This window comes from Chelonia mydas, chromosome 2, assembly GCF_015237465.2.
Source record: "Chelonia mydas isolate rCheMyd1 chromosome 2, rCheMyd1.pri.v2, whole genome shotgun sequence".
NCBI classification, from domain to species: Eukaryota; Metazoa; Chordata; order Testudines; family Cheloniidae; genus Chelonia; species Chelonia mydas.
This window is the reverse complement of record NC_057850.1, coordinates 154,054,189-154,078,508: the sequence shown is the minus strand read 5'-3', so window position 1 is coordinate 154,078,508 and position 24,320 is coordinate 154,054,189. Positions and strand designations below refer to the sequence as shown.

Sequence of the window (24,320 nt, the reverse complement as noted above, 5' to 3'; positions counted from 1 at the left end):
AATGAAACCTAAAGTCTCCCTGCTTCCTCAAGAATATTACAAAAAAAAAAATACTGCTAGAGCTAAGTAGAGAAAGGTAATTCTGTTTTGTGGAGGTTTTTTTATTCTGAAATTTGGTTTCATTACAATTTGGAAGCCCTGACGTCCCCAACTCCCAGGCAGTTCACTCTGGAGCCAGTGACCTGGAAAGCCTTGAGGTCCCTGATTCCAGGGCAGTCTGGCAAGCAGTCAACCAAGAAGCCAGGCAGACAAGCTGGCAGGAAACCAGGCAGGGTTCTGTTGCAACTTAGTCAAAACTGAAGTCTCCATGGAATGTTTCAATTTTGACAAACAGGCAAATTCTGACAAAAACAGTTGTTCTGCAGAATTTTGCCAACCATCTCCAATAATTATCCATATTGGGAAATGGGGATTAATCCTGGTATCCTGGCCAACTGCTTGCACTTCTGTGGAATCCCTTAGGGACAAAAACGACCAGGACATCATTTTTCAAACTTACCTAAAATGGCAGCACATGCCGTAGCAAAGTACTCCCTAGCACCATGCTGGAGCATTGGTTGAAAGAAAGAGGAAAGGTGCCTCCTATACTGAATCATCCCCATATTTTGGACTGCTAATGCTAAGTCTAATTCTACGCCAAGAGCTAGAGGTGTGATTCCCCAGCTCGTGTACACCTATTCACATCTGCTCTCATAGAGCACGTAAATAGCAGTATAGCTGTGGTAGCATGGGTAGCAGCTGAGCCGTGCTGTGTACATACCCACCAGTTTCAGGCATGTTTGTATACAGCTTGGCTCAGCCAGGCCTCCATTGCCACCACCCGTTCTACTGCAGCTACACTACCATTTATACTTGTGCTAGTTTGGTGACAGCTAGCGTGAGTATGTGCACACATGCCGGGGAATCACACTCCAAGATCATAGATGTAGTCATGGATAAATAATACAGGATAAACGGAGGACAAGTTTTTAATACTTCAGTACAGGTCCAATATTAAAAACTGCAATAGAAGTTGGCATCAGCTACTATACACATTACATTCGGTAGACATTTTTATTGCCCTATCTTTCAATTACTTTAAAAATAAAAGAAAAGGAGTACTAGTGGCACCTTAGAGACTAACCAATTTATTTGAGCATAAGCTTTCATGAGCTACAGCTCACTTCATCGGATGCATTCAGTGGAAATAATGCTCAAATAAATCGGTTAGTCTCTAAGGTGCAACTACTACTCCTTTTCTTTTTGCGAATACAGACTAACACGGCTGCTACTCTGAAACCTTTACAAATAAACAAACACTAAATGTGTCATCTAGAGGTATGAAGAAAAAACATACACATAGGGAATATTTTTTTGTACAGCATATTTGGTGGGGAGGAAAAGATAATCACAAAGGTGTTTAATGTATAAACTGAACATTAAGATGAGCAAAATGAAATTGTTCGTGTACCTGGGAATAGCCGATTACATCTCCATTTTCATCCAGTACATTAAAATTAATTATTGGACCCTGGACATCAGGACTGCTGAAGTCTGAATCACTGTAGATACGCACAATGGGTGCTCCATTAGCATATTTTAAGGTAGACAGCACTGTGTAAGTGTAGCGAGATAAAGCAAAGGTATGATGTTTTATGTTCTCCATGCCACCTAAGAGGAAAACAACATATCTGTCAAATACTTTATTCTCTTGAAACTTTTTGTTTAAAAAGATAGCACAGCTAGAAGCCAACCCGTGCAAAGCCTGGAAAGCCGAAATTAGCTCTTTTAAATCATCATACTTCTCAAAATTTTCTTTTCTTACAATGAGCTTTAGTGGTGCTATAATGTCACAAGAGCCACCTACCTCTGAGTTAATCCACGTCACTTTTCAGCTGGGAAAATTTGAGTTTAAATTTGAATGGGTTCACACAATGAATAATTGTGTTGGTTCCAGTCTGTACACATCACAGAATCATTCTGGCCTACATTTGTTAGAATGGTAGTTTTTGCTCAGGAGTGCCAAGGACTGGAAAAGTAATGCTGCAGATCAGGAAACTACATCAGTACTAACATAGGATGGAAGATTAGTTGTAGGACATAGTCCTATATGAGGCTACAAAACAAAGGTTTTCATTTGTGATCCCATGACAGTTATTTAATATTATACAGAAGGGATACTCTTCTCAGTCTACACTTCTGCAGAAGAGGAAAGAGAAAGGATGGCCCATATTCTGCATTAGCTCACACTCATGAAAACCATTTGTTTCAGTGGGGTTATACAGGGAGTAAGTCAGCACAGAATTTGGCCTGGACAGTAAATAGGAGTATGCTTTCTTTCCCTTCTTCTTTGCTACACCTAACAATTCGAAAGTGCAGACCTGCAACCGAGTACCAGGATATCTGGAAGTTGCAACATTAAGCTCTAATCTCCTCTGAGCAGCAGTTGTGTCATCTGTTTGTTCTCGTGTGTATTTTTAACACAGAAAAGAGCTGTCGACATCTCTGAGGGTATTTCTATACTACCTGCCATACTAGGGGGCAGCGATTGATCCAGCAGGGGTCGATTTATCGTGTCTAGTCTAGATGCGATAAATCTATCCCCGAGCGCTCTCCCATCGACTCCTGTACTCCACCGCCGCGAGAGGCGCAGGCAGAGTCAATGGGGGAGTGGCAGCAGTCGACTCACCGTACTGAATACACCGCGGTGAGTAGGTCTAAGTATGTCGACTTCAGCTACGTTAGTCACATAGCTGAAGTTGTATAACTTAGATCGATCCCCCCACCTAGTGTAGACCAGGGCTGAGTCTAATCAAAATAACAATAATATGCTTTTACTGGCTGAAACAGAAAAATTACATTATGTTTGTAGTATTTATTTCCAGTTTCAAAATGGCATGCTGTCCTTTTTAGCTATGTTAGTTGGGAAAATGAAGTGAGTGTAGTCATAGAAATGGTGGACATATGGTGAAGAACCTCTATGTTCTGCATAGTGAGGAGAAACAAGATACAGAATGAACACCAGAAAGCCCTTCAAGGAGTCTTGTGAGAAGCTATTTAGCATGATTTGCTGATGTTTGTCATGATAAACTTGGCAAACTTCTCTCTTAACACTTAGTTCCCAAAGGACTTTCATAGTGTCACAGACTTTGAGAAGAAAAGGGCTGCCTAGCCTAAGATGTCCTGCACATTTTCTGCTAGAAGGTGGTAGTGTTGTTGAGAAAGCTTATTTCTGTGATACTGCCAGTGCTATTATTAGATCTGACTGCACTGTCAGTTTCTGAGATGTCTTTAATCGCCAGATGCAGAGCTTTTCCAAATTGGCAGGAACTTTCTGATGGAATATTAAGATACTTTCTTTGTGACTTGTTGAAGAAATCTCTCAGTCTATTTTTCAGTGCACATATCCTGCCGTCGTTACAGCATTAGCCTTTAGCCATTCTTGATTTAAAGTTTCTTAATCACATTTCTTTGTGCATTAGTGAGAAACCGATGAGTCTCTTAATTATTTATCCTCACACAAATGCAACAGCCTGCATGTGTCCCTTCCCTACTCCTGCCCCCTGCCGAGGAGGTAGATGGCAAGTAATGTAGCCAAGTGCCTGTATTTTCACATAGCAGAATGAGTCACAATTAGGGCTGATGGATTGTCAAAGAAAATTCTTCAAAACAATTGCCAGTGGGTCATGGTTGATGCTGACCAAAAAAAAAAAAAAATCACTTGACTCAGTCATGATTTTTTTTTTTTTTTTTAGAGAATGATCTGTGCTGCCCCCTACATAATTTTTGTGATTCCCCAACCTCCTTTCTGCTTGCTGTGACCCAGGGAGTGGAAGGAGGGGGAAGAAGAATTGCAACAGATCTTCAGCCTCCCACTGGAGGCTATGTGCTTGAATCAATGCATGTCTAGCACACGGTCATACATGGTGGTAGAAGGGAATAAAATCAAGGGGGTGACGCTATTTGAGATAAATAAGGTTTGGTTACCATATGTTACAACTGATTACCTGGTATTTGTTAGTGTATTTGTTACTGTATTCTGCATTTTGTCCCCTGCATATAAATTTCTGTGACTGTTCTTATGTCAGGTTCCTTGACACTGAACATCTGGATTTATTTTTTTATTAAGTGCCTATTTGGTGTCAGGCGCAGTGGCAGATTTTAAGTCTTTTGAAGAGGATATATTTGGGGATTGGCCTGTGATCTTCAGCTCATTGCAAGCAGGGTCTAAGACTCACTCAGTCTCTATAATTTTAGTGAATTTTAGCTGTTTTATTAAGAGACTGCAGTTATTTATTAATCTAAATGATTTTTAAATGGTGAGCAGCATACATGTTATATACTATTATTTTAGAGATGGACACCTATCTAGGGCAGACCAGGTAACACTTACTGATGGAGTTTGATTACTACTGTTGACCAAAACAAGGTGTGCAGGCACATATCTATTGTAAAGGTTATGCATGGATGTGTAATTTGCATTCACTATTGTATACCTCTGCCTAAGGCACAAATGCATAATGTAGACTTCCTTGTCTGGTCTAAATTTATATATTTCCACTAATACTTTTCTTATTGCTTTATCCCTTGCATGTATATTATATGTGTGTGTGTGTGTTTGTTTTATTAACTTAACGTCATTTCAGGCTTCAGCATTTCACATTTTCTGTTTCTAGTGACACAGCATTTTTTACACTATCTGTTGGCACAGTGAATAGCATAACAAGTATTTGCAATGGTTTTTGAACATCAGAGATTGCCGAAAGCAACTCATTACTTTCCCGCACTGACTCCCTTCCAGCAATATGCCATTTACCCTGTGGTGTTGGTGTTAGGTACCATGCAATCCTTGCTGGCTGTAACATTTCTTTGTTTGTGCCCTGAGGCATCATGACAGTGTCAGCACAGGCATCCACACTGCTGCTTTACCCATGAGCTGTTCATACTGATTACAGAAACTGATGGGGTGGAGGTGTTGAAATGTCACTGGGTCCGAGGTGTTCCTTTACTCCATGGCTGCTATGGTGCTGCTGCCATCACTCATATTGGCTAGCTCATAATGGTATACTGCTCAGCCAGAGCAGCAGTTGTCTGTGGAGGGCATATTGTAGGTACAAGTTCATATCCTGCCTTTTTGAAGCAGACTATATTTCTTCGGTCTGGATTTGTTCTCTTATGGCCTGATCCAAACCCCACTGAAGTCAGTGAAAGTCTTTTCACGGACTTTGATGGGCTTTGCCTCAGCTCCTCTCATGTGTAATTTTATTGCCCCTCTGCTGTTGTGCAAAAAAGAAAAGTGTTTCCTTTCTACTGTCTACCATTATACTCAAATGAAAAACAAATACTTCTTTTAAATTTGCTTGGCTGCTGAGTAGCTTTCTAGGTTATATCAAATCTATTTGATGCTGCCTGGAAATAAATCCAATAAACATTGTACTTTATTCAGTGATGTACACAAACACAATGTGGGATTTCACTCTATTCTGCTTCCTTTTCAGTGCTCCATATAGATTAACCTAAAATGAATTCCCAGTCCCTAGAGCGTGATGATAAACAAATAATACAGAGTTATTACTGATGTCTTATGCAAGTAGGATACACAAGTCAATACAGACTGAGTCTGTTCCTGCAAAGTGCTGATGCCTCCGACTGAGCTTAGCATCCTGCACGACTAGACCTCTGACAGTGTATTCTGCCTTCCCACACCTATTCACCATGAACAGGAACAACATGGCCAGGCAGGAGGGTAGAAGCAGAAGAGAACATGTAGCTTTTTGGTCTTACTTCTTCTGTAGAACCAGGGAACAGACCTTATGTAGAGTTTCATCTAAACGGAGAAAGCATAGAAGGTATAGGCCAGATTTTGAAATCCTTATCCACACTAATGGGTAGTTGCTCGCTAGAACAGTCCCATTTATTGTAATTATAAACTATATGAGTGGAAATTATTTTTTAAGAATAAAAATATCAGTCATGGGAAAGATTGTTACCTCCTTATTCATACCAATCTTCCCATCGATGGGTCTATCTGTGTGAACACGGGGAGTCACAATCTGTCTTACTCTTGGGATTTTTATTCCTCCAAATTAATTTCTAGCCATGTATAAATTATGACACACTTTCTCATATGATCTTGGGATACAATAAATAATTCACAGAAGGAAAGAAATTTCACTTTCTGTGACCAACATGTGCTACTTTCCCCACAGGACCAAGTGTCTGTGCCTAAAGTTGGATAGAGTCTTGCAGCATATTCAAATCTTCAAAATGCACCTACTGTGTGTACAATATGGAGGCCTTGTACACCCGCAGCACTAATTCCATACTGTGTGCAATATAGGGATCCCTACTCTCTCAGCACTAATCCTGTGCATAACAATTTTAATCCTTTTATTCTCATCTCTCTTCCCCACCACCTCAACAGTTTTAGACTGTGGAAAGCAATTGCTTAATCCTCCATTCAGGACGTTCTCCTGAGACCAAACATGAAACAAATACTCAGTGTTTATCTTAATGAGCAGAAGGCTTTTTTGTGGCCCCATCTCTCAGTTCTTTAGAGCAGCTAGTTTACACTCCTGTCTTTATATGGTAAGGAAGGTTCAGAGTCTTTACTCTGAGTAAACTAAGCAGAACATTCTGAGAAAAGCAGCTATTAATTTTCAAACATCACAACCTCAAGAATTTCCTTGTTCTCAACTTCTTGGGAGCAGTGTGGAGAGGAGATGCTGCACATATTCTTTGGCTTGATTCTTAACATATCTATTTTAATTATTAGTGAAACTCAATTTTGTTTAGTTACTTCTTTGATGGAATACCATACAGTGCTACAAATCAATTACAAATTTAAGTCATTTCAATGACTACTTGCAATGAGATCCCCCCCTCCCACTCCCTTTCATGAACACAGGCTTTGGTCATATTACTAAAAAGACTATAAAAAGCATAACATTTCAGAATGGCCCTGGCCCACCAGAGAAGTGGTAGGATAAATGAGAACAGAAATAGAGAGGATTTTGTAAAACCCAGGATATTTAGTACACTGTATATAATAGCTTATAAACAGACTAGCTCTCCAAAGTACTCAGGTGATATAAGTCCTCAGAGTTTCTTTAACAGAGCAATAAATCCATACCCAAAACACTTACACAAGCAGAGCTTCAGAGCTCCCAGGGTCTTTCCCAGTCCAGCAGACACCACTTCCTCCCTTGGTAGTCCTCTCAACCATTAAATGGGAGAGGAGCTTGTATTATAAAGGCACCGAAATCTTCCTCTTTTCCATCATCACTTGCAAAGAGGAGTGTGACAGCCTAGCCTCTCTATTGCCCCTCTGTTATGAGTGGCTCAGACAGCCTCATGTGGCTTTCTCCTTTCCCTGTCTACTGGAGTAAGCCTACCCCTGCACAGTGTCTTGAAATCATCATGTAAGAGCTTTTCCAGAGTTTGCTTCTTGGTTTTTCCAACTCCTGAAACCCAGTCTGCTGGTACTGAGAAAATCATGAAGCTGTGACCTCTTCCTCTCTCAATGCTCCAATCTCATGCAGACGGGTAATAAATCTAGCTTACTGTTAAGCACTGACTTTTTTTCCCCAAGACCCTTACTTAGTTTATTCCCCAGCCACATCTTCTTACTGTGCATTTTATTATGGCAAAGGGGCAAAATGTACTTCATTACGGCTAACCACCAGAGCAACTTTTTACACTAGTTATTCCTCTATCTTGCTTGGCAAGAGAATCTCTGACACCAGCCGGACCTGAGATAAATGCAATTCCTCTCTTCAAGAACTTTTCTTTGGGGCCTCAATCTGCAGTCCTATTTTGTCTACTCGAAGGCCTCATGACTGGTCCAGTAATTTGTTCTGAATGGGCCTGGAGATCAATGTAATATACATTTAACCAACAGCTTGTAGCAACAATAATCTTTAAGGAAAAATTGAAGTGCAGTTGTCACAGAATGGGATTTCCCTTATCAGCAGTGAGAGTAGCTTACAAAATCACACACAAAAAACCAGCAATGTTTTCCTTACTTTTTCAGAGTAAGACAGATCCAAATCAAAGTCATCACTAGGGTATAAACTAGGCCCCAATCAAAGCTCATCTTCCTTCCCGTGCATAATCAGAGTGGGTATTTCCCCTTTCTTCTTCTTATACTTAACAGCTAGGTCCTATAGTTTAATAAGCCACTTAATCCTTGCTGGTCTGGCTCTACCTTACTGAAGGCAATACCAGACAGCTTGTACTGGGGCCTTTTCAGAGCTGGATTGGTAGTTTAACCCAGCATAGCAATATAAGAGCTAATTACACAAAAGAAAAATGTACAAAGTGTAAATGTAAAAAAAAATAATGGAATAACAAAGTGGATGCCACCATCTTGACAAGTGGATGATGCAAAAGGAAAGCAGATTTTATTGCTGTACCTGAGCAACTTCAAGCAGTGCATTAAGCAACATGACTGAGATCTGTTATGTGTTGTTTGTTCATTCACCTTCTCCCTGGAGGGAAAAGTATATGCAATGGAGTGGATGAAGTGGCCTTGCCATTAAAAACCTATGGAAATCTGAAAGTTTAACTTTTTGTAGGTAAGTTCTATTGTTTTCCATTTTTATTTAAATAACAAAACTTCCCTTATCTCGACTTTGAAGCCTCCCGATTTCTATTGCTTTCATAAGACAAAGATGATTCTTTGACTTCTGTACTGCCCCATCATGCTAGGCAGCATCATAAGAATAGTAGCAACCACTGAAGAAACACCAGCCTCATTCACTCCATGGAGATACTGAAACAGTGACAACTATTGCTAAAAACCTGCTTTGAAATTGCCTTTATTTAGACCTATTTTACAGGTATTAAAGATTATTTAGCTAATATCACAAATCACTGGAATTACTGGGCCAAAGCCACAACTGAGCTACAACAATTTACATCAGCAGAGAACTTGGCCCATTGCCTTAACCAGTCAAAATGACACTACACAACACACAGATAACTCAGTGATTCAGGAACTTCCAGCTGAATAATTGTGTTTTACCCTTTTATATTCTCTTTTACCCAACAATCGCAAAGTGCTCAACATTAATTAGTTTCACCTCACAACATGCCTGCGGGGCAGGGAAGGACAACCTATCACCATATTTTTCTTTACACATGAATTTCTTCTGGCAGGGTCTGGAACTACAAAGTCCTTCAGGCTCAGGACTCATGTAGTTTCTCGGCCATGTACTTGTGTGGGCAAAATTTTTGAGTCTTCATAAAATTTCACAAATTAAAGAACAGGATATTTGAAAAGCAGAACTTGCTACTTTGACACAATGCTGCACACTCTTAGGGAACAAATCTGGGTGATCATGGCAATTTCCAGTGCCAGTCTCACTCATCAAGAGGTCCTTCAAGAAGACATGAGAATTCCAGAATTCTTAATCAAAGTACAGCCAGTTCTGAAGGATATACTCAATCTCCTCTTCCAATCTCCTGTTCCAGTGGTTCTGTTACAGTGCTGCACAGTGCTGCTATAGGTTAACCATCAGTAAGTCATCATCACAGTGTTTGGTCCTAATAGCTTCTGAAATCCCTGGCACCTAAAATACTGTGTGCACTCTAAGTACCAGGAACTAAAAGTAATAATAGAGTATGGTGGTTAAAAACTGAATACCCATAATTTTGTAAAAGTATATGGTAGATGTATTTTGATCAGTTGCAAGTGTTCAAGGCCACTAAAAAGAAAACTAAAAGAGAAAACAGGCATAAAAATATCAGAAACAGTAAACAGGAACAGTAAAAAGGAGAAAAATATTGATAATCTTGTTATAGTCACAAAGTATTCCTAGATTATTAAAATAAATTTCAATAAAGCAATAATTAAAATTGCTTATTTTTTTGCTTCCTAGTTAAGGAAAATTACTTCCTAAATAAGTAGTGTCTTGACTAAAAGCTTTTATGCAGCATCCTAAATATACTTACTATAAGGACATAAATAAGCAGCAACTCCCCAAACAGATGGAATCTATGCTTTAGATCCAGTTCAAGAGACCTGAAGTATTTTACAACATGTGTGACTCGTGCTTGTAAATTAAGGTTTCCGAGTCAAATTAATATCTGACCATATGCATCAAAGTAGAGAATTGCCTCTACAGATAATTCTCCATCCTGGAGGCAGGAGCAGATAAAGACCTTGGATTCAAATGGAAATTCATAAGGGAAAACACTTCCAATTCCAGCTAGAGTCGTATATGAAAGAAATGAAGGGCCTATTAGTAGTGTGGACAAGAGACACACTAATAACTTCAGACCTTCCTTCCTCAGATGCCACCTCTCTTCCTGTGACATACTGCTACAGATGATGTGAGCAGAAGCACTTGAGCATGTCCCCTCTCAGTGGAGGGAAATAAGAGAGTATAAAAGAGTGGAGTTTGCTAGCAGGATGTCCCACGTGAGGCTCTCTTTCTTTTCCCCACACCTTGGTCTAAAACTGCTGAACTTCAGGGCATACAATGAGATATTTATATTTTAAGATGTCTGCTGAAGAAGTTAATATTATTAGGGGTGATAGATAGGAGAAATGGAGAATATGGTTTATTTTTTGTACTTCTTGGCTATTTAGTACTGTATGTGATGTGACTGTTTCTTTTTTGATTTATTGTATTTGTCAAGGTTACCTGGAGTGCAGAGACAGGTGACTCTAGTTTCATAAAATAAATAAATAATAAACTGGGCTCTTGGTGTTTAAAGAACTACATGTACAAATAATAATTTCTTTCTTCCTGCCTGAATCATCCTGCCCCTCAAAATGAGAAGGAGACGTGCAGTCCAGCTACTATAAATCAAAAGCATGACTATGAAAAGGGTTTGGTACTTACAGCATTATCAAACAGCAATCTTTAAAAATGAGTCAGAGTCCATATGACTGCTATACAAAACAGATAGTAAGTATTATTTCTGTCAGCAAAGAAAGTTGACACAAGTTTAGCTGAATGACCTTTAAATACACAGAGATGCTTCAGATTATGAAAGTTTACATATCTCCAGTTTTGTGGCACTGAACAGATTTCATTATGATAGCCTTTATGCAAAAGCATGGGTCCCTTGATTTAAAAAAAATCAATTTATAAAATGCTTTTCTTTTTTATTTTGATTTATCCTTCTGCATATTATTAGGCCCAAATCAGTGTAAATGCTAAATATTTGCAAAAACAAGCCAAGATAATGCTCCTAGGGTTGCCAATTTTGGTTGGATGTATTCCTGGAGGTTTCATGACAATCTTTAATTAAAGATTAATCTTTAATTCCTGGAGACTCCAGGACAATCCGGGAGGGTTGGCAACCCTGACTGCTCCACACAGACAGAAGTATAACAAAGGGAACTCATTAATCACAATACATGCTTACACACTGATACCATTAATACTACTATTTTGAATTTCTACAGTGCCTTCGTGATCTTAAAGAGCTTTATAATCATTAATGTAACTTGAATATAACATTGCTCTGAGGTAGGTATTTTCTTATCTATTTTAGAGACAGGTAAATTGACTTTCATGAAAGGATAGTTACTGGCCTACTGTAAGACCTTTTAAATCAAAATATAATCATGTGAGTGTAAAAATTTTATGTGAGTAATATATGTTCACATAATGCTCGTTAGCTTTCCCATCCTAATGGGTTCTTTACTCAGTCTGTAAGAGGCATTCAACATCTTTCATTGAATATTAAGGGATTACAGTTTATACTGCCTTGTCTGGAGTTAGCCTCACTTGCCAATTAATTTTGAGGCTTATTTAGCAAGATTCAGTCATTTTTTCTCTTTTTGTTTCCTAGGACACTTTATAGAATAGACACCCTCTTCTGAATTAAGTAAAGACAGAGGTCAATGTAACTTGGTTTTTTGATGCTGGAGTTTGTGATACTTCTATAAGCACATACCAAGGTCTCTGGTGGTTTTGGTTGTACTGTGACTGAGAAGAATCCTAAAGTAATAATGCCAACCCACAGTGGCAGATCTTAAGAGCTGCATTGAAATGCTGCAAAAGAACCAATTCAGGAAAAGTTCTTAAACCTTAACCAATTAGGGATTCAATGATTAATCAAACTGTTCAAATATTTAATTAAAACCCACAAGGAAAAAAAAGCTTTGATAATTAAGAACTGCAGTTTTAAATGCTGCCTGTGTCAGGTGTGAGTGTGTGCACATTTAGGAGAAGTTTACTCATTTTACTCAGTGTAACTCTCCTGCATGATGGTGTGTTTCAGAACAGGGGACAATCAATATGTCAGGGAACATTATCGTTCAGTTTTGTAAGAGAAAAAGCATCTGAGACAAACTGTGTGGTCCTTGGCAAAACATTCATTGAACTCAATGGAAGTATTACAAGGACTTCCTAATTTGGCCATTCATGTTTAAAAACCACTTGGATACCTTCCATTTGTTCATTACTATGAACAGAAGTTACTGCACATAGTTTTAAACATGAAAAGTTACTGAGTCACTGAAGACAAGTGTTTACTTTCATGTAATTCTGTCACTCCTCCACCCCTTCCATCTCAATCTGCTTAAAAGTTGTGTGTGGCACACATCATTCATAAAAAACCAACCTTCCACACAAACTTCCTCGTGGCTGGACTTTACTAAAACTAGACAAGCCATTTACAACACAACTTTGCTTCTCTACAAAAGAAAAAGGACACTAAACTTTCTAAACTACTATATGCCACAAGGGGCCACAGCAATGGTTCCCTCAACCCACCCAGCAATATTGTTAACCTATCCAACTATACTCTTAGCCCAGCAGAAGCAGCTGTCCTATCTCGGGGCCTCTCCTTCTACCCCTCCACCCCCACGAATATGATACAGTTCTGTGGTGACCTAGAATCCTATTTTCGACGTCTCCGACTCAAGAATATTTCCAACACACCTCTGAACAACATACTAATCCACAGAGACCTCCCTACCAACACTACAAAAAGAAGGATTCTAGGTGGACTCCTCCTGAAGGTCAAGACAGCAGACTGGACTTCTACATACAGTGCTTCCGCCAACGTGCACGGGCTGAAATGTGGAAAAGCAGCATCACTTGCCCCACAACCTCAGCCGTGCAGAACACAATGCCATCCACAGCCTCAGAAACAACTCTGACATCATAATCAAAAAGGCTGACAAAGGAGGTGCTGTTGTCATCATGAATAGGTCGGAATATGAACAAGAGGCTGCTCGGCAGCTCTCCAACACCACTTTGTACAAGCCATTACCCTCTGATCCCACTCAGAGTTACCAAAAGAAACTACAGCATTTGCTCAAGAAACTCCCTGAAAAAGCACAAGATCAAATCCGCACAGACACACCCCTGGAACCCCGACCTGCGATATTCTATCTACTACCCAAGATCCATAAACCTGGAAATTCTGGGCGCCTCAGCATCTCAGGCATTGGCACCCTGACAGCAGGATTGTCTGGCTATGTAGACTTCCTCCTCAGGCCCTACGCTACCAGCACTCCCAGCTACCTTCGAGACACCACTGACTTCCTCAGGAAACTACAATCCATTGGTGATCTTCCTGATGACACCATCCAAGCCACTATGGATGTAGAAGCCCTCTACACCAACATTCCACACAAAGATGGACTACAAGCCACCAAGAACACTATCCCCGATAATGTCATGGCTAACCTGGTGGCTGAACTTTGTGACTTTGTCCTTACCCATAACTATTTTACATTTGGGGACAATGTATACCTTCAAATCAGCGGCACTGCTATGGGTACCCGCATGGCCCCACAGTATGCCAACATTTTTGACTTAGAACAACGCTTCTTCAGCTCTCGTCCCCTAATGCCCCTACTCTACTTGCGCTATATTGATGATATCGTCATCATCTGGACCCATGGAAAAGAAGCCCTTGAGGAATTCCACCATGATTTCAACAATTTCCATCCCACCATCAACGTCACCCTGGTCCAGTCCACACAAGAGATCCACTTCCTGGACACTACAGTGCTAATAAACAATGGTCAGATAAACACCACCCTATACCGGAAACCTACTGACCGCTATTCCTACCTGCATGCCTCCAGCTTTCACCCTGACCACACCACACGATCCATTGTCTACAGCCAAGCTCTGCGATACAACCGCATTTGCTCCAACCCCTCACACAGAGATAAACACCTACAAGATCTCTATCAAGCATTCTTACAACTACAATACCCACCTGCGGAAGTGAAGAAACAGATTGATAGAGCCAGAAGAGTTCCCAGAAGTCACCTACTACAGGACAGGCCTAACAAAGAAAATAACAGAACGCCACTAGCCGTCACCTTCAGCCCCCAACTAAAACCCCTCCAATGCATTATCAAGGATCTACAACCTATCCTGAAGGATGACCCAACACTCTCACAAATCTTGGGAGACAAGCCAGTCCTTGCCTACAGACAGCCCCCCAATCTGAAGCGAATACTCACCAGCAACCACATACCACACAACAGAACCACTAACCCAGGAACCTATCCTTGCAACAAAGCCCGTTGCCAACTATGCCCACATATCTATTCAGGGGTCACCATCACAGGGCCTAATAACATCAGCCACACTATCAAAGGCTCGTTCACCTGCACATCCACCAATGTGATATATGCCATCATGTGCCAGCAATGCCCCTCTGCCATGTACACTGGGCAAACTGGACAGTCTCTACGTAAAAGAATAAATGGACACAAATCAGATGTCAAGAATTATAACATTCAAAAACCAGTCGGAGAACACTTCAATCTCTCTGGTCACTCGATTTCTGATCTCAAAGTGACTATCCTTCAACAAAAAAACTTCGAAAACAGACTCCAGAGAGAGACTGCTGAATTGGAATTAATTTGCAAATTGGATACAATTAACTTAGGCTTGAATAGAGACTGGGAATGGTTGAGTTATTATAAAAAGTAACCTATTTCCCCTTGTTTATTCGTTCCCCCCCCCACACACACTGTTCCTCAGACGTTCTTGTTAAACCCTGGATTTGTGCTGGAAATGGCCCACCTTGATTATCATACACATTGTAAGGAGAGTGATCACTTTAGATAAGCTATTACCAACAGGAGAGTGGATTGGGGGGTGGGGGTGGGGAGAAAACCTGGATTTGTGCTGGGAATGGCCCACCTTGATTATCATACACATTGTTAGGAGAGTGATCACTTTAGATAAGCTATTACCAGCAGGAGAGTAGGGTGGGGGGAGAGAAAACCTTTTGTAGTGATAAACACCCATTTTTTCATGGTTTGTGTGTTTAAAAACATCTTCTGTATTTTCCACAGTATGCATCCGATGAAGTGAGCTGTAGCTCACGAAAGCTTATGCTCAAATAAATTGGTTAGTCTCTAAGGTGCCACAAGTACTCCTTTTCTTTTTGCGAATACAGACTAACACGGCTGTTACTCTGAAAACTATGAGCTAGGGGTGTGATTCCCCTGCTCGTGTTCACTTACTCTCATCAAACTAGTATTAGTATAAATAGCATTGTAGCCATGGCAGCACGGGTATCAGCAACAGAGGCAAGGTTGAGCCTTCATAAATACCATGACAAATAACCACTCATAGCTCTGCTGCCAACAGTAGTGCTGTCACGGCTACACTGCTATTTATATTTGTGCTAGCTGGATGACAGCTAGCATAAGTAGTTGTACACAATCAGGGGAATCCTAGCCCCATCTAGTAGTGTAGACGTAGACGTGATATCGAGCATACCCCAAATAAATTTGGCTTACATGGTGTGATACATGGCTAGAAAGGGTTAAATATCTCGCAAAATAAATAACCCTCAAAAGACATGTGTGGAGATAATGTTTGTAGTTTTGTGTATTTACATATGTATGAGTAGGGTGGACAATGTAATCAACAATCCCTGTCTATGCTGTATTCTGATCATTCAGGGGTCAAAAGAACATCCTATCATGTAAATGAATTTGTCATAAATATAAAGGGAAGGGTAAACGCCTTTAAATCCCTCCTGGCCAGGGGAAAAACCCTTTCACCTGTAAAGGGTTAAGAAGCTAAGACAACCTCGCTGACACCAGACCAAAATGACCAATGAGGAGACAAGATACTTTCAAAGCTGGAGGGGAGGCAGGAAACAAAGCGTTCTCTCTATCTTTGTGTTGCTTTTGCCGGGACCAGAGCAGGAATGCAGGTCAGAACTCCTGTAAAAAGTCAGTAAGCAATCTAGTTAGATATGCGTTAGATTCTGTTTTGTTTAAATGGCTGATAAAATAAGTTGTGCTGAATGGAATGTATAGTCCTGTTTTTGTGTCTTTTTGTAACTTAAGGTTTAGCCTAGAGGGATTCTCTATGTTTTGAATCTGATTACCCTGTAAGGCATTTACCATCCTGATTTTACAGAGGTGATTCTTTTACTTTTTCTTTAATTAAAATTCTTCTTTTAAGAACCTGATTGCTTTTTCATTGTTCTTAAGATCCAAGGGTTTGGGTCTGTGTTCCCCTATGCAAATTGGTGAGGATTTTTGTCAAGCCTTCCCCAGGAAAGGGGGTGTAGAGGTTGGGGGGATTTTGGGGGGAAAGACGTTTCCAAGCGGGCTTTTCCCTGTTATATTTGTTAGATGCTTGGTGGTGGCAGCAATAAAGTCCATGGACAAAAGGTAAAATAGTTTGTACCTTGGGGAAGTTTTAACCTAAGCTGGTAAAAGTAAGCTTAGGGGGTTTTTCATTCAGGTCTCCACATCTGTACCCTAGAGTTCAGAGTGGGGAAGGAACCTTGACAGAATTGTAAACACAGGATAGCTCAGTATTCATCTCTCTTTGAAATGTACTGTGAATGGTGGAGGAACAAGCAAATGGCCTTATGTTAATTTGTATAGCTAAGTACCGGTGATGGACCTCCTTCAAGTCATCCTAACTACCTTTTGTTCCCTGGGGAATCCCAACTTGTCAAAAGACATGAAATTGTATAAAAGATCCTTGGTTCCTGATTCTGTCATCTCAGATTTGCTTAGACTTCATCCGGGGAAGTTTGAGTCACAAGACTGAGGTCCCAGTTATGCTGGTACACCCTGACCATGATATTTGGACATTGGACTAAAAACTATGAACTATTTCTGAAAGAACTCTTTGCAACCACAAAGCTCACCATCTCTGCTATGAATCTGCCCCTAAATGAATTGAACTCATGTCTGTATGTATTGTGACAGGGTAGGGCCAGATGGCTAGAGGAGAGTAACAGAAGGCAGATATATTAGCCCCAGGTTAAGTAGGTCCCTTTTCCCTGGGTAAGGTAACAGGGAAGGTTTCAGAACAATCAGGAACCTTCTGGAGACAATTAAGACAGACAGGCTGATTAGAACACCTGCAGCCAATCAAGAAGCTACTAGAATCAATTAAGGCAGGCTAATCAGGGCACCTGGGTTTAAAAAGGAGATCACTTCAGGTTGTGGTGCGTGTGTGAGGAGCTGGGAGCAAGAGGCACTAGGAGCTGAGAGTGAGAATGTGGACTGTTGGAGGACTGAGGAGTACAAGCATTATCAGACAGCCTGCTTCTAAATTTAACAACTGGCCAAAAGTGGCGCCTTAGGCGCTGACTCGGTGGGTGCTCCGGGGCTGGAGCACCCACGGGGAAAGTTTGGTGGGTGCAGAACACCCACCTGCAGCTCCCCGCCCCGCACCCAGCCCACCTCTGCTCCGCCTCCTCCCCTGAACGCGCCGCCCCGCTCTGCTTCTCCGCTGCTCCCCCCCCAGCTTCCCGGGAATCAGCTGTTTGCGCGGGAAGCTGGGGAGGGCTGAGAAACAGGCGGCAACTTCCCGCTCAGGCCCAGGGAGGCAGAGGTGGAGTGGAGGTGAGCTGGGGTGGGGGGGGCGTGAGGAGGGCCACCCGTGCCACAGTGGGTAACCTGGGGGGCACGCAGGGGAACCGCTCCCTGCCCCAGCTCACCTCCGCCACCCTCAGCCTGAGCGGGAAGCCACCGCCTGCTTCTCAGCCCTCCCCAGTTTCCTGCGAGAACAGCTGATTCACTGGAAGCTGGGGAGGGGCGGAGAAGCAGAGCGGGGCGGCATGTTCAGGGGAGGAAGTGGAGCAGAGGTGAGGTGATCTGGGGCCGGGCGTGGGGTGGGGAGCTGTTGGTGGGGGCTCTGCACCCACCAAAGTTTCCCCGTGGGGGCTCCAGCCCCGGAGCACCCACGGAGTTGGTGCCTAAGGTGCCACTTTTGATGTGATCAGTGGGAGGAGCGGCCACTCCCCCTGCTCCCCGCAGCTACGCTATCCCACCCCTAGGAGCCAGAGGGGCCTGCCAGATGCTTCCCAGAAGCCGCCCCAGGTAAGCACCACCAGGACTCCCCACCTCACCCCCTGGCAGGTCCCTCTGGCTCTTAAGGGTGGGGTGGGCACCCACTACGGTGGCCCACGAGACCCTCCTGCCCAGTTCTGGGGGCAGTCAGGGGACAGGGGAGGGGGGTGGATGGGGCAGGGGTCCTGGGGGGAGAGGATACAAGGAACGTGGGGAGTTGGATGGGGCAGGAGTCCCAGGGGGCGGGGGCGGGCCACGACCCCCTCATGGGGTGAGGAGGGAACTGGTTGTTAAGATTTTGGCAGCTCATCACTGGACATGGGTACCTGGATGGTGGCCTGAGGTTGGATCACTTTAAGGGAACTGTGTTTTTGGACTTCTGAGTAACCAGTAAGGGAATAAAGAAGAGGTTTTATGCTGGCTTGGTAAATCTAAGTATTGGAATATCCAGCACCTTTATGGGGATTGTCTGCCCCATTCTTTGCAGTTTGTCCTAACTGAGTGACTGCTGCTGACTCCCCACTAGGACCCCAGTCACACATGGTGATGTCCCTAGTGGACTTCACTGAATCTTTTGCTCTCGTTCCTTCCCTGCTATAGAAACATTTGGGATATGCCGCTATAATTTTCCCATTGTGCTTATTATTGGAAAGCGGTTTTTGTTTTTAAAAGAGAAGGGATTGAAATATTCTCTAAAAGTGGAAGTGGGCATCTCTGGCCACAGCAGGCAGTCCACTCCAAGTCCCCTCACTGTCTGAGTAGAGAGTCCTCTCTCAGTAGGCTAGTACAACCTCCATGACCTGGAATTGTAGGTCCAAATCAAGGCACAGCTGGAAGTTTGTAGAGTGGAACCCTTCACAGATTTTGCTTTCTCCTGTCACTTTGTCCGCTGTCAGGAGAGAGTGCACTGGCTAGAGAGTGAGAAGCTACAGCTCTCTATATTTCTCAGTTCTTTCCAAAAATACACTATGTCCTTCCTTTTCTTCACTCTGTCTCACTCAGCCCACTCCCTGAGCATTGCTTAAAGAGTGAGAACAACTGACTGCAAAAGCAAATATATCCACTTTCAGAAACTGCTTTGTAGTTGTGCGGAGGGCTTGGACAAACACCGAGGGTACAATACCTCTCAAGAGTAAGGTGTATTCCAAGGCTGTAGTATCGACACTAATTTAACCTTAACTAGCAGCTTTCTATAATTCCTGCCTTCTGTAACACTCAGGGAAAAACAGTAAAATTAATCCCCATAAACCATGGTAAGACACAATATTTTTTAAGTGGCCAAAAGTTGAAACACCTCAGTTGCCTGTTTGATGGTAAAACTGATTTAAAAAAAATAGAGAATGCAATTGGAAGGTCAAACCCAACAGGACTTTCCTTGGTCAGCCCAAAGCGTTTAAGCCCCAGATTGCTTCAGCCAAGTCCAAAGACAAACTTCAAAGTGCATTTTATTCAACAGCCAGAGTCAGCTATCACTGCTTCTGTTCTCAGCTGCTGCCCTCTATATCCTGACTCTCACTCAACCCACATCACAACATCCATCTTACATACTGTGGTGCAGGTGAGGGGAATTAATTCCCCACAGCTGACTCAGCCCAGCTATTCTACGCCCCCTACACTAACACTGCCATTTTCCTCCCTCTGGTCGGGTCCCTCCCTGTTAACCTCTGTGTACGATATATTTATCATTTACTCGAAATACATTCTATAAACAGGAAGCTAAACACATTATTATAAAGTTCTGATCTTCCTATGGAGAGGCGGCTGTAGCGATTAGTTTGCTTTCCACAGATTTTGCCCCTTGATCTTCACACATGGAAGAGACAAACGTGTGTGTCATAGGGATCAGACAGTTTAATGTCAGTTCCGTGTTAGCCAGCTTGCCAGTAATGTATTTAGAGCTCATTAAAATGGACATGATTCTTAACAGCTGTAAAGCTCTTCTGGACTAATCCATAAGAGCTTCTTTCTGTCCCACATGATATTGAAATGCGAATCCACCTTTTCAAAATGTTATCACGTTAGCTGAACATTCTGAAATTTTATCATGTTAGCTGAACATTCTGTCTGTCTGTTTATATATATTATATAATTAATTCTGTTTTGCAGTGGGGACAGGAAGTCTTTGACCAAATGACAGAGAGGCCAGGTCTCTATTTCACACAGCTGTTTGTTGAGCAGACATTTACTTAAACCCGTACCTGTCAGAACAGAATGATCTATTAGTGCTACAGAATGGCAAGATGCCCAGAGACAGATTTTGAGAATTTCTGATGTCAGGAACGGGAAGACATTTTTTAGGACCAATTTATGAAACAGAGTGCACAATATATATTACTGATCACTTAACACAGCCATAAAAATGGACTGCTTTTAAACACTTATGATGTTAGTCAATTAATGGATTAGTTTTGTTACTGGGTAAGATTCTGAATTTATAAAATGCTATCTATAAAAAGGCACTAGTTTCAACTTCTAGCACTTTCTACGCCCCTTATTTTATCTTTTCCTTGTTCTCATTTTTCCTGTTAGTAACTCCTTGCTTTTGTAGTTTATTAAAGAAAATCAGGAATGATCTCTAACAGTTCAATTAAATTCTGTTTTAAACAATGTGCTTGCTTTTGCCTTTAGAATTACATTGCAGATTTTCAGCATTCGGAACAATCAAAGGCCATATCCATTTTTATGATATACTATTATCATGAAATGTGCCCTTAATTAGTCCCAGACAGGAGTATGTTAATAACGGCTACATGAGCCTCCCACTTTTGGTTAACCATACCCCATTTTTGTTAACTACTTGCCCTGCCATAGGAGTGTAACAATCGCTTACAGGCATACCCCTGATATAGGCACCACAATCTTGGGCTTTTGCTGTGTGGTCTAAGCAACTATTTCCCTTATGCAACTTTTGGTGAATTGCTCCCCTTACCCCAATCTCTCTTGCTGAAAATGGTTTTATGTTCTGGTTTATTGATTTTTTTTCCCCCTTCTAATTTTGTGGCTGCCCATACTTTTTTACTTAATGTAAAATTTATACTATACAACCAATCCCCCTGGGGTCAGCCTTTCCCTGACCATTGAAAGCAGATAGTTTGGCACAAATACACTAGAAAATTGGGATAGAGCTCTTGCAAAAACAGATTTACTTATACAATTTCAAATATTTTCTACTTGTAACAGAGTCAGAAATACAACAAAAGTAGCCTTTCATGTGTCTCTCTGGCCTAACACTGGAAACTGCAGAAGTGCAGGAAAATAAATATACACCACTTTTTTTTTTAGTTAAAGATTTGGTTTAAGGGATGGACAAACGGCATTGCTAATCCCAAGCATTCAAAAGTCATGATTTAGCTCCTCCAGAATAGAAAGTGGGCTAAAAACCGGAGGGGTGTGTGTGTGTGTGGGGGGGGGGGGGGCGTATTGCCTTTTCATTTTTGAGCTTCAGGTTTCACATTCTCAAGTTCTTCTCCACAACCACGAGGGCTAGCAAGTTTGTTTTATTTATATAATGAAAGAGGAAATTCTCATATAATCACATGACTCTAGGAGTTTGGGATTTCAGAAAAACACCAAATAATATAAGACCCATGACAGAAATCACTGGAGTTTCTTACTGGAGAAACTTACTGCTTCAACTTACAGTTTGTACTTAAATTCTAACATTCTATGCTAAATTAAGTCATGTAAACTTTGAACACTATCGTAGCAGTCTTTATTTTCTGTAATTTCACTGTAAACTTAAGTTCTGTCAAAGTTCACCTATGCTTTAGCTTAAACAACCTGAATTTCAGTGAATGTGTCAGAAGCTTAGTATGGTTAATCAGTTGGTTAAAATTATTTAGTCAGTGATATCATCTCTGTCCTAATGGTCTCTTAACTGACACACTTAAAACAATTTTTCTGTTTTCCCCTTTTCTTATTGTAACTCTATTTGTTTCAGTCAACCTTATTGTTGCTGTTTAAAAGTCTTAATAGTAAATGAGGTTAGTTCCTTTCCTATTTGAAGGAAGGCTCTAAGAACTGAAAGTAATAGTTTTTCTCTGAAACTTGCCTTCCATTTAATGGCATGCTGCTGCCTAACATGGTGTGTACAAGACTTGTAAAGAACTAGTGATACTTTTACAACTTACATATTTTCCAGGGTGCAAAATATATGGGAAGACAGAGTAGGTGGGGGAGTGGCACTATATGCGAAAGAAAGCATGGACACAAATATAGTAAAAAAACCATAAACGAATCAAACTGTACCATAGAAACTCTATGGATAGAAATTCCATGCTTGAATAATAAGAATATAGTAGTAGGAATTCACTATGGACAATGTGACCAAGATTGTGATGGCGACTGTGAAATGCTTTGGTAGATTAGAGAGGCTACACAAATAGAAAACTCAATAATAATGGGGGATTTCAGTTATCCCCATATTGATTGGGAACATGTCATCTCCAGACAGGATGCAGAGATAAAGTTTCTAGGCACCATAAATGACTGCTTCTTAGAGCAGCCAGTCCTGGAACCCACAAGAGGAGAGGAAATTCTTCATTTAGTCCTAAGTGGGGCACAGGATCTGGTCCAAGAAGTGAACATAGTTGACCCACTTGGTAATAGTGCCCATAATATAATTAAATTTAACATCATTGGGGAGGAGGGGGTTCCAGGCCAACCCTCTGCTCTGGGTTCCAGTCCAGCGACCCTGTATTAAGCAGCTACATCTACTCCTTCAGATGTGCTGCTGTTTCCATGGGCCACATCCTGCCTCTAAGACTTTTGTGCTGCTTCCCTGCAGCCTGCGGTTAACACCACCTCTCCTCTGCTTCCTAGCCCTCTGGCTTCTCCCTAGGTCCTCCTAGCTCCTTCTTTCACAGCTGAAGCACTTCAGGACTGCCTCTCTGTGACTTGCCTCCTTTCCATAGTCCATCCTAGGGATTAATTCCATCCCTGTGGCCTGCCTTCCCCAGACCCTTCCCAGAGAGAGGGAACTCCTTACCTCCTCTCTCCTGGGTTTCTCTGGAGCTCACACCACCTCCCCCCAAGCTGGGCCTGATAACAAATCAAGTCTGACACACACTCCAGATGCAGCCAGGTGGGCTAACTGAAACCTCTGACACCTGTTAATATGTTGGGGGTAAACATTCCCATCACAGGACCAAAATCTTTCCTACAGGAAAAACAGGCCATATTCTGATCTAATTTAGGGTACGTCTACACTAGCAACTGTATATGTCTCCATGATCAGGCTTGTGCCAGAACCTCCCAATTGTCCACATTTAACCCTAGAAGCATTTGTCTCAAGGTGAGTGGAGAGCAAATAAGCTAGCATGCCTTAGGCTGTGGCACAGCCCTGTTCTTGTCTGCTGTGTGAACAGGGGTAAGGGACACATACTAGGTCTCTAGTTTAATTAATACTCCACGCCCATTCCCACAATGCATTGAACGCTGTTCTTCTGGACCCTTACACAGTCCAGGCCCCCCGCCCTGCTATGCGCCGGCAGCAGCCTGCTGCACTCACTGACTGCAGCAGAACAGCTTTTTTGCTGTGCTCTTTCCAGGAGAAAATGGATCCAGCTCCAAGACCAGCAGCTTGGTTTGCACACGTACTGGGAAATTTCATGGCAGCTGGAGCAGGCAGGCACTCAGTGGACCCCGTCCTAGTGCTGGGAATGCATGAAGCACTTGAGACTTCTGTACTGTATTTTCCACTGAATGCATCCGATGAAGTGAGCTGTAGCTCACGAAAGCTTATGCTCAAATAAATTGATTAGTTTCTAAGGTGCCACAAGTACTCCTTTTCTTTTTGCGAATACAGACTAACACGGCTGCTACTCTGAAACCTGTACAGGAAGGCCATTGATCTGGGAGGGCTCATCATACATCCCCCTTCTACGAGGAGCTTGACTGGGTGATATCAAGGGCTTCTAGTACAGAGCCTGAAGTGGCCCATGATCCCCTCCTCAACCCTGTTGACCTCACTGTCCAACAGGACACTGATGAGGGCCAGGGCAAGGAGGCAGCAGTGACCCCAGAGGAACATGTGATTCTGCACTTCTACCTGGAGGAGCAGGTTGAAGGCGCTCAC

At 42.0% G+C, this 24,320-nt stretch overlaps 1 protein-coding gene and 1 long non-coding RNA gene across 6 annotated transcripts in view; both read right to left on the bottom strand.

Annotated features, from left to right (window-relative positions):
• MOCOS (molybdenum cofactor sulfurase) overlaps window positions 1-24,320 on the bottom strand; it is a 409,994-nt gene that overhangs the window by 83,143 nt on the left and 302,531 nt on the right. For all 5 annotated transcript variants that reach the window (XM_037889907.2, XM_043540409.1, XM_043540412.1 and 2 more), the window contains one exon: window positions 1,451-1,650. In XM_037889907.2, the coding sequence (XP_037745835.1) occupies window positions 1,451-1,650 (200 nt within the window). The remainder of the gene's footprint in view (window positions 1-1,450; window positions 1,651-24,320) is intronic.
• LOC122464618 lies at window positions 951-1,441 on the bottom strand. Its single transcript, XR_006288815.1, has 2 exons — window positions 1,280-1,441; window positions 951-1,075 (listed from the first exon to the last, which is right to left on the bottom strand). It is a non-coding gene; the product is annotated as an uncharacterized LOC122464618 (long non-coding RNA).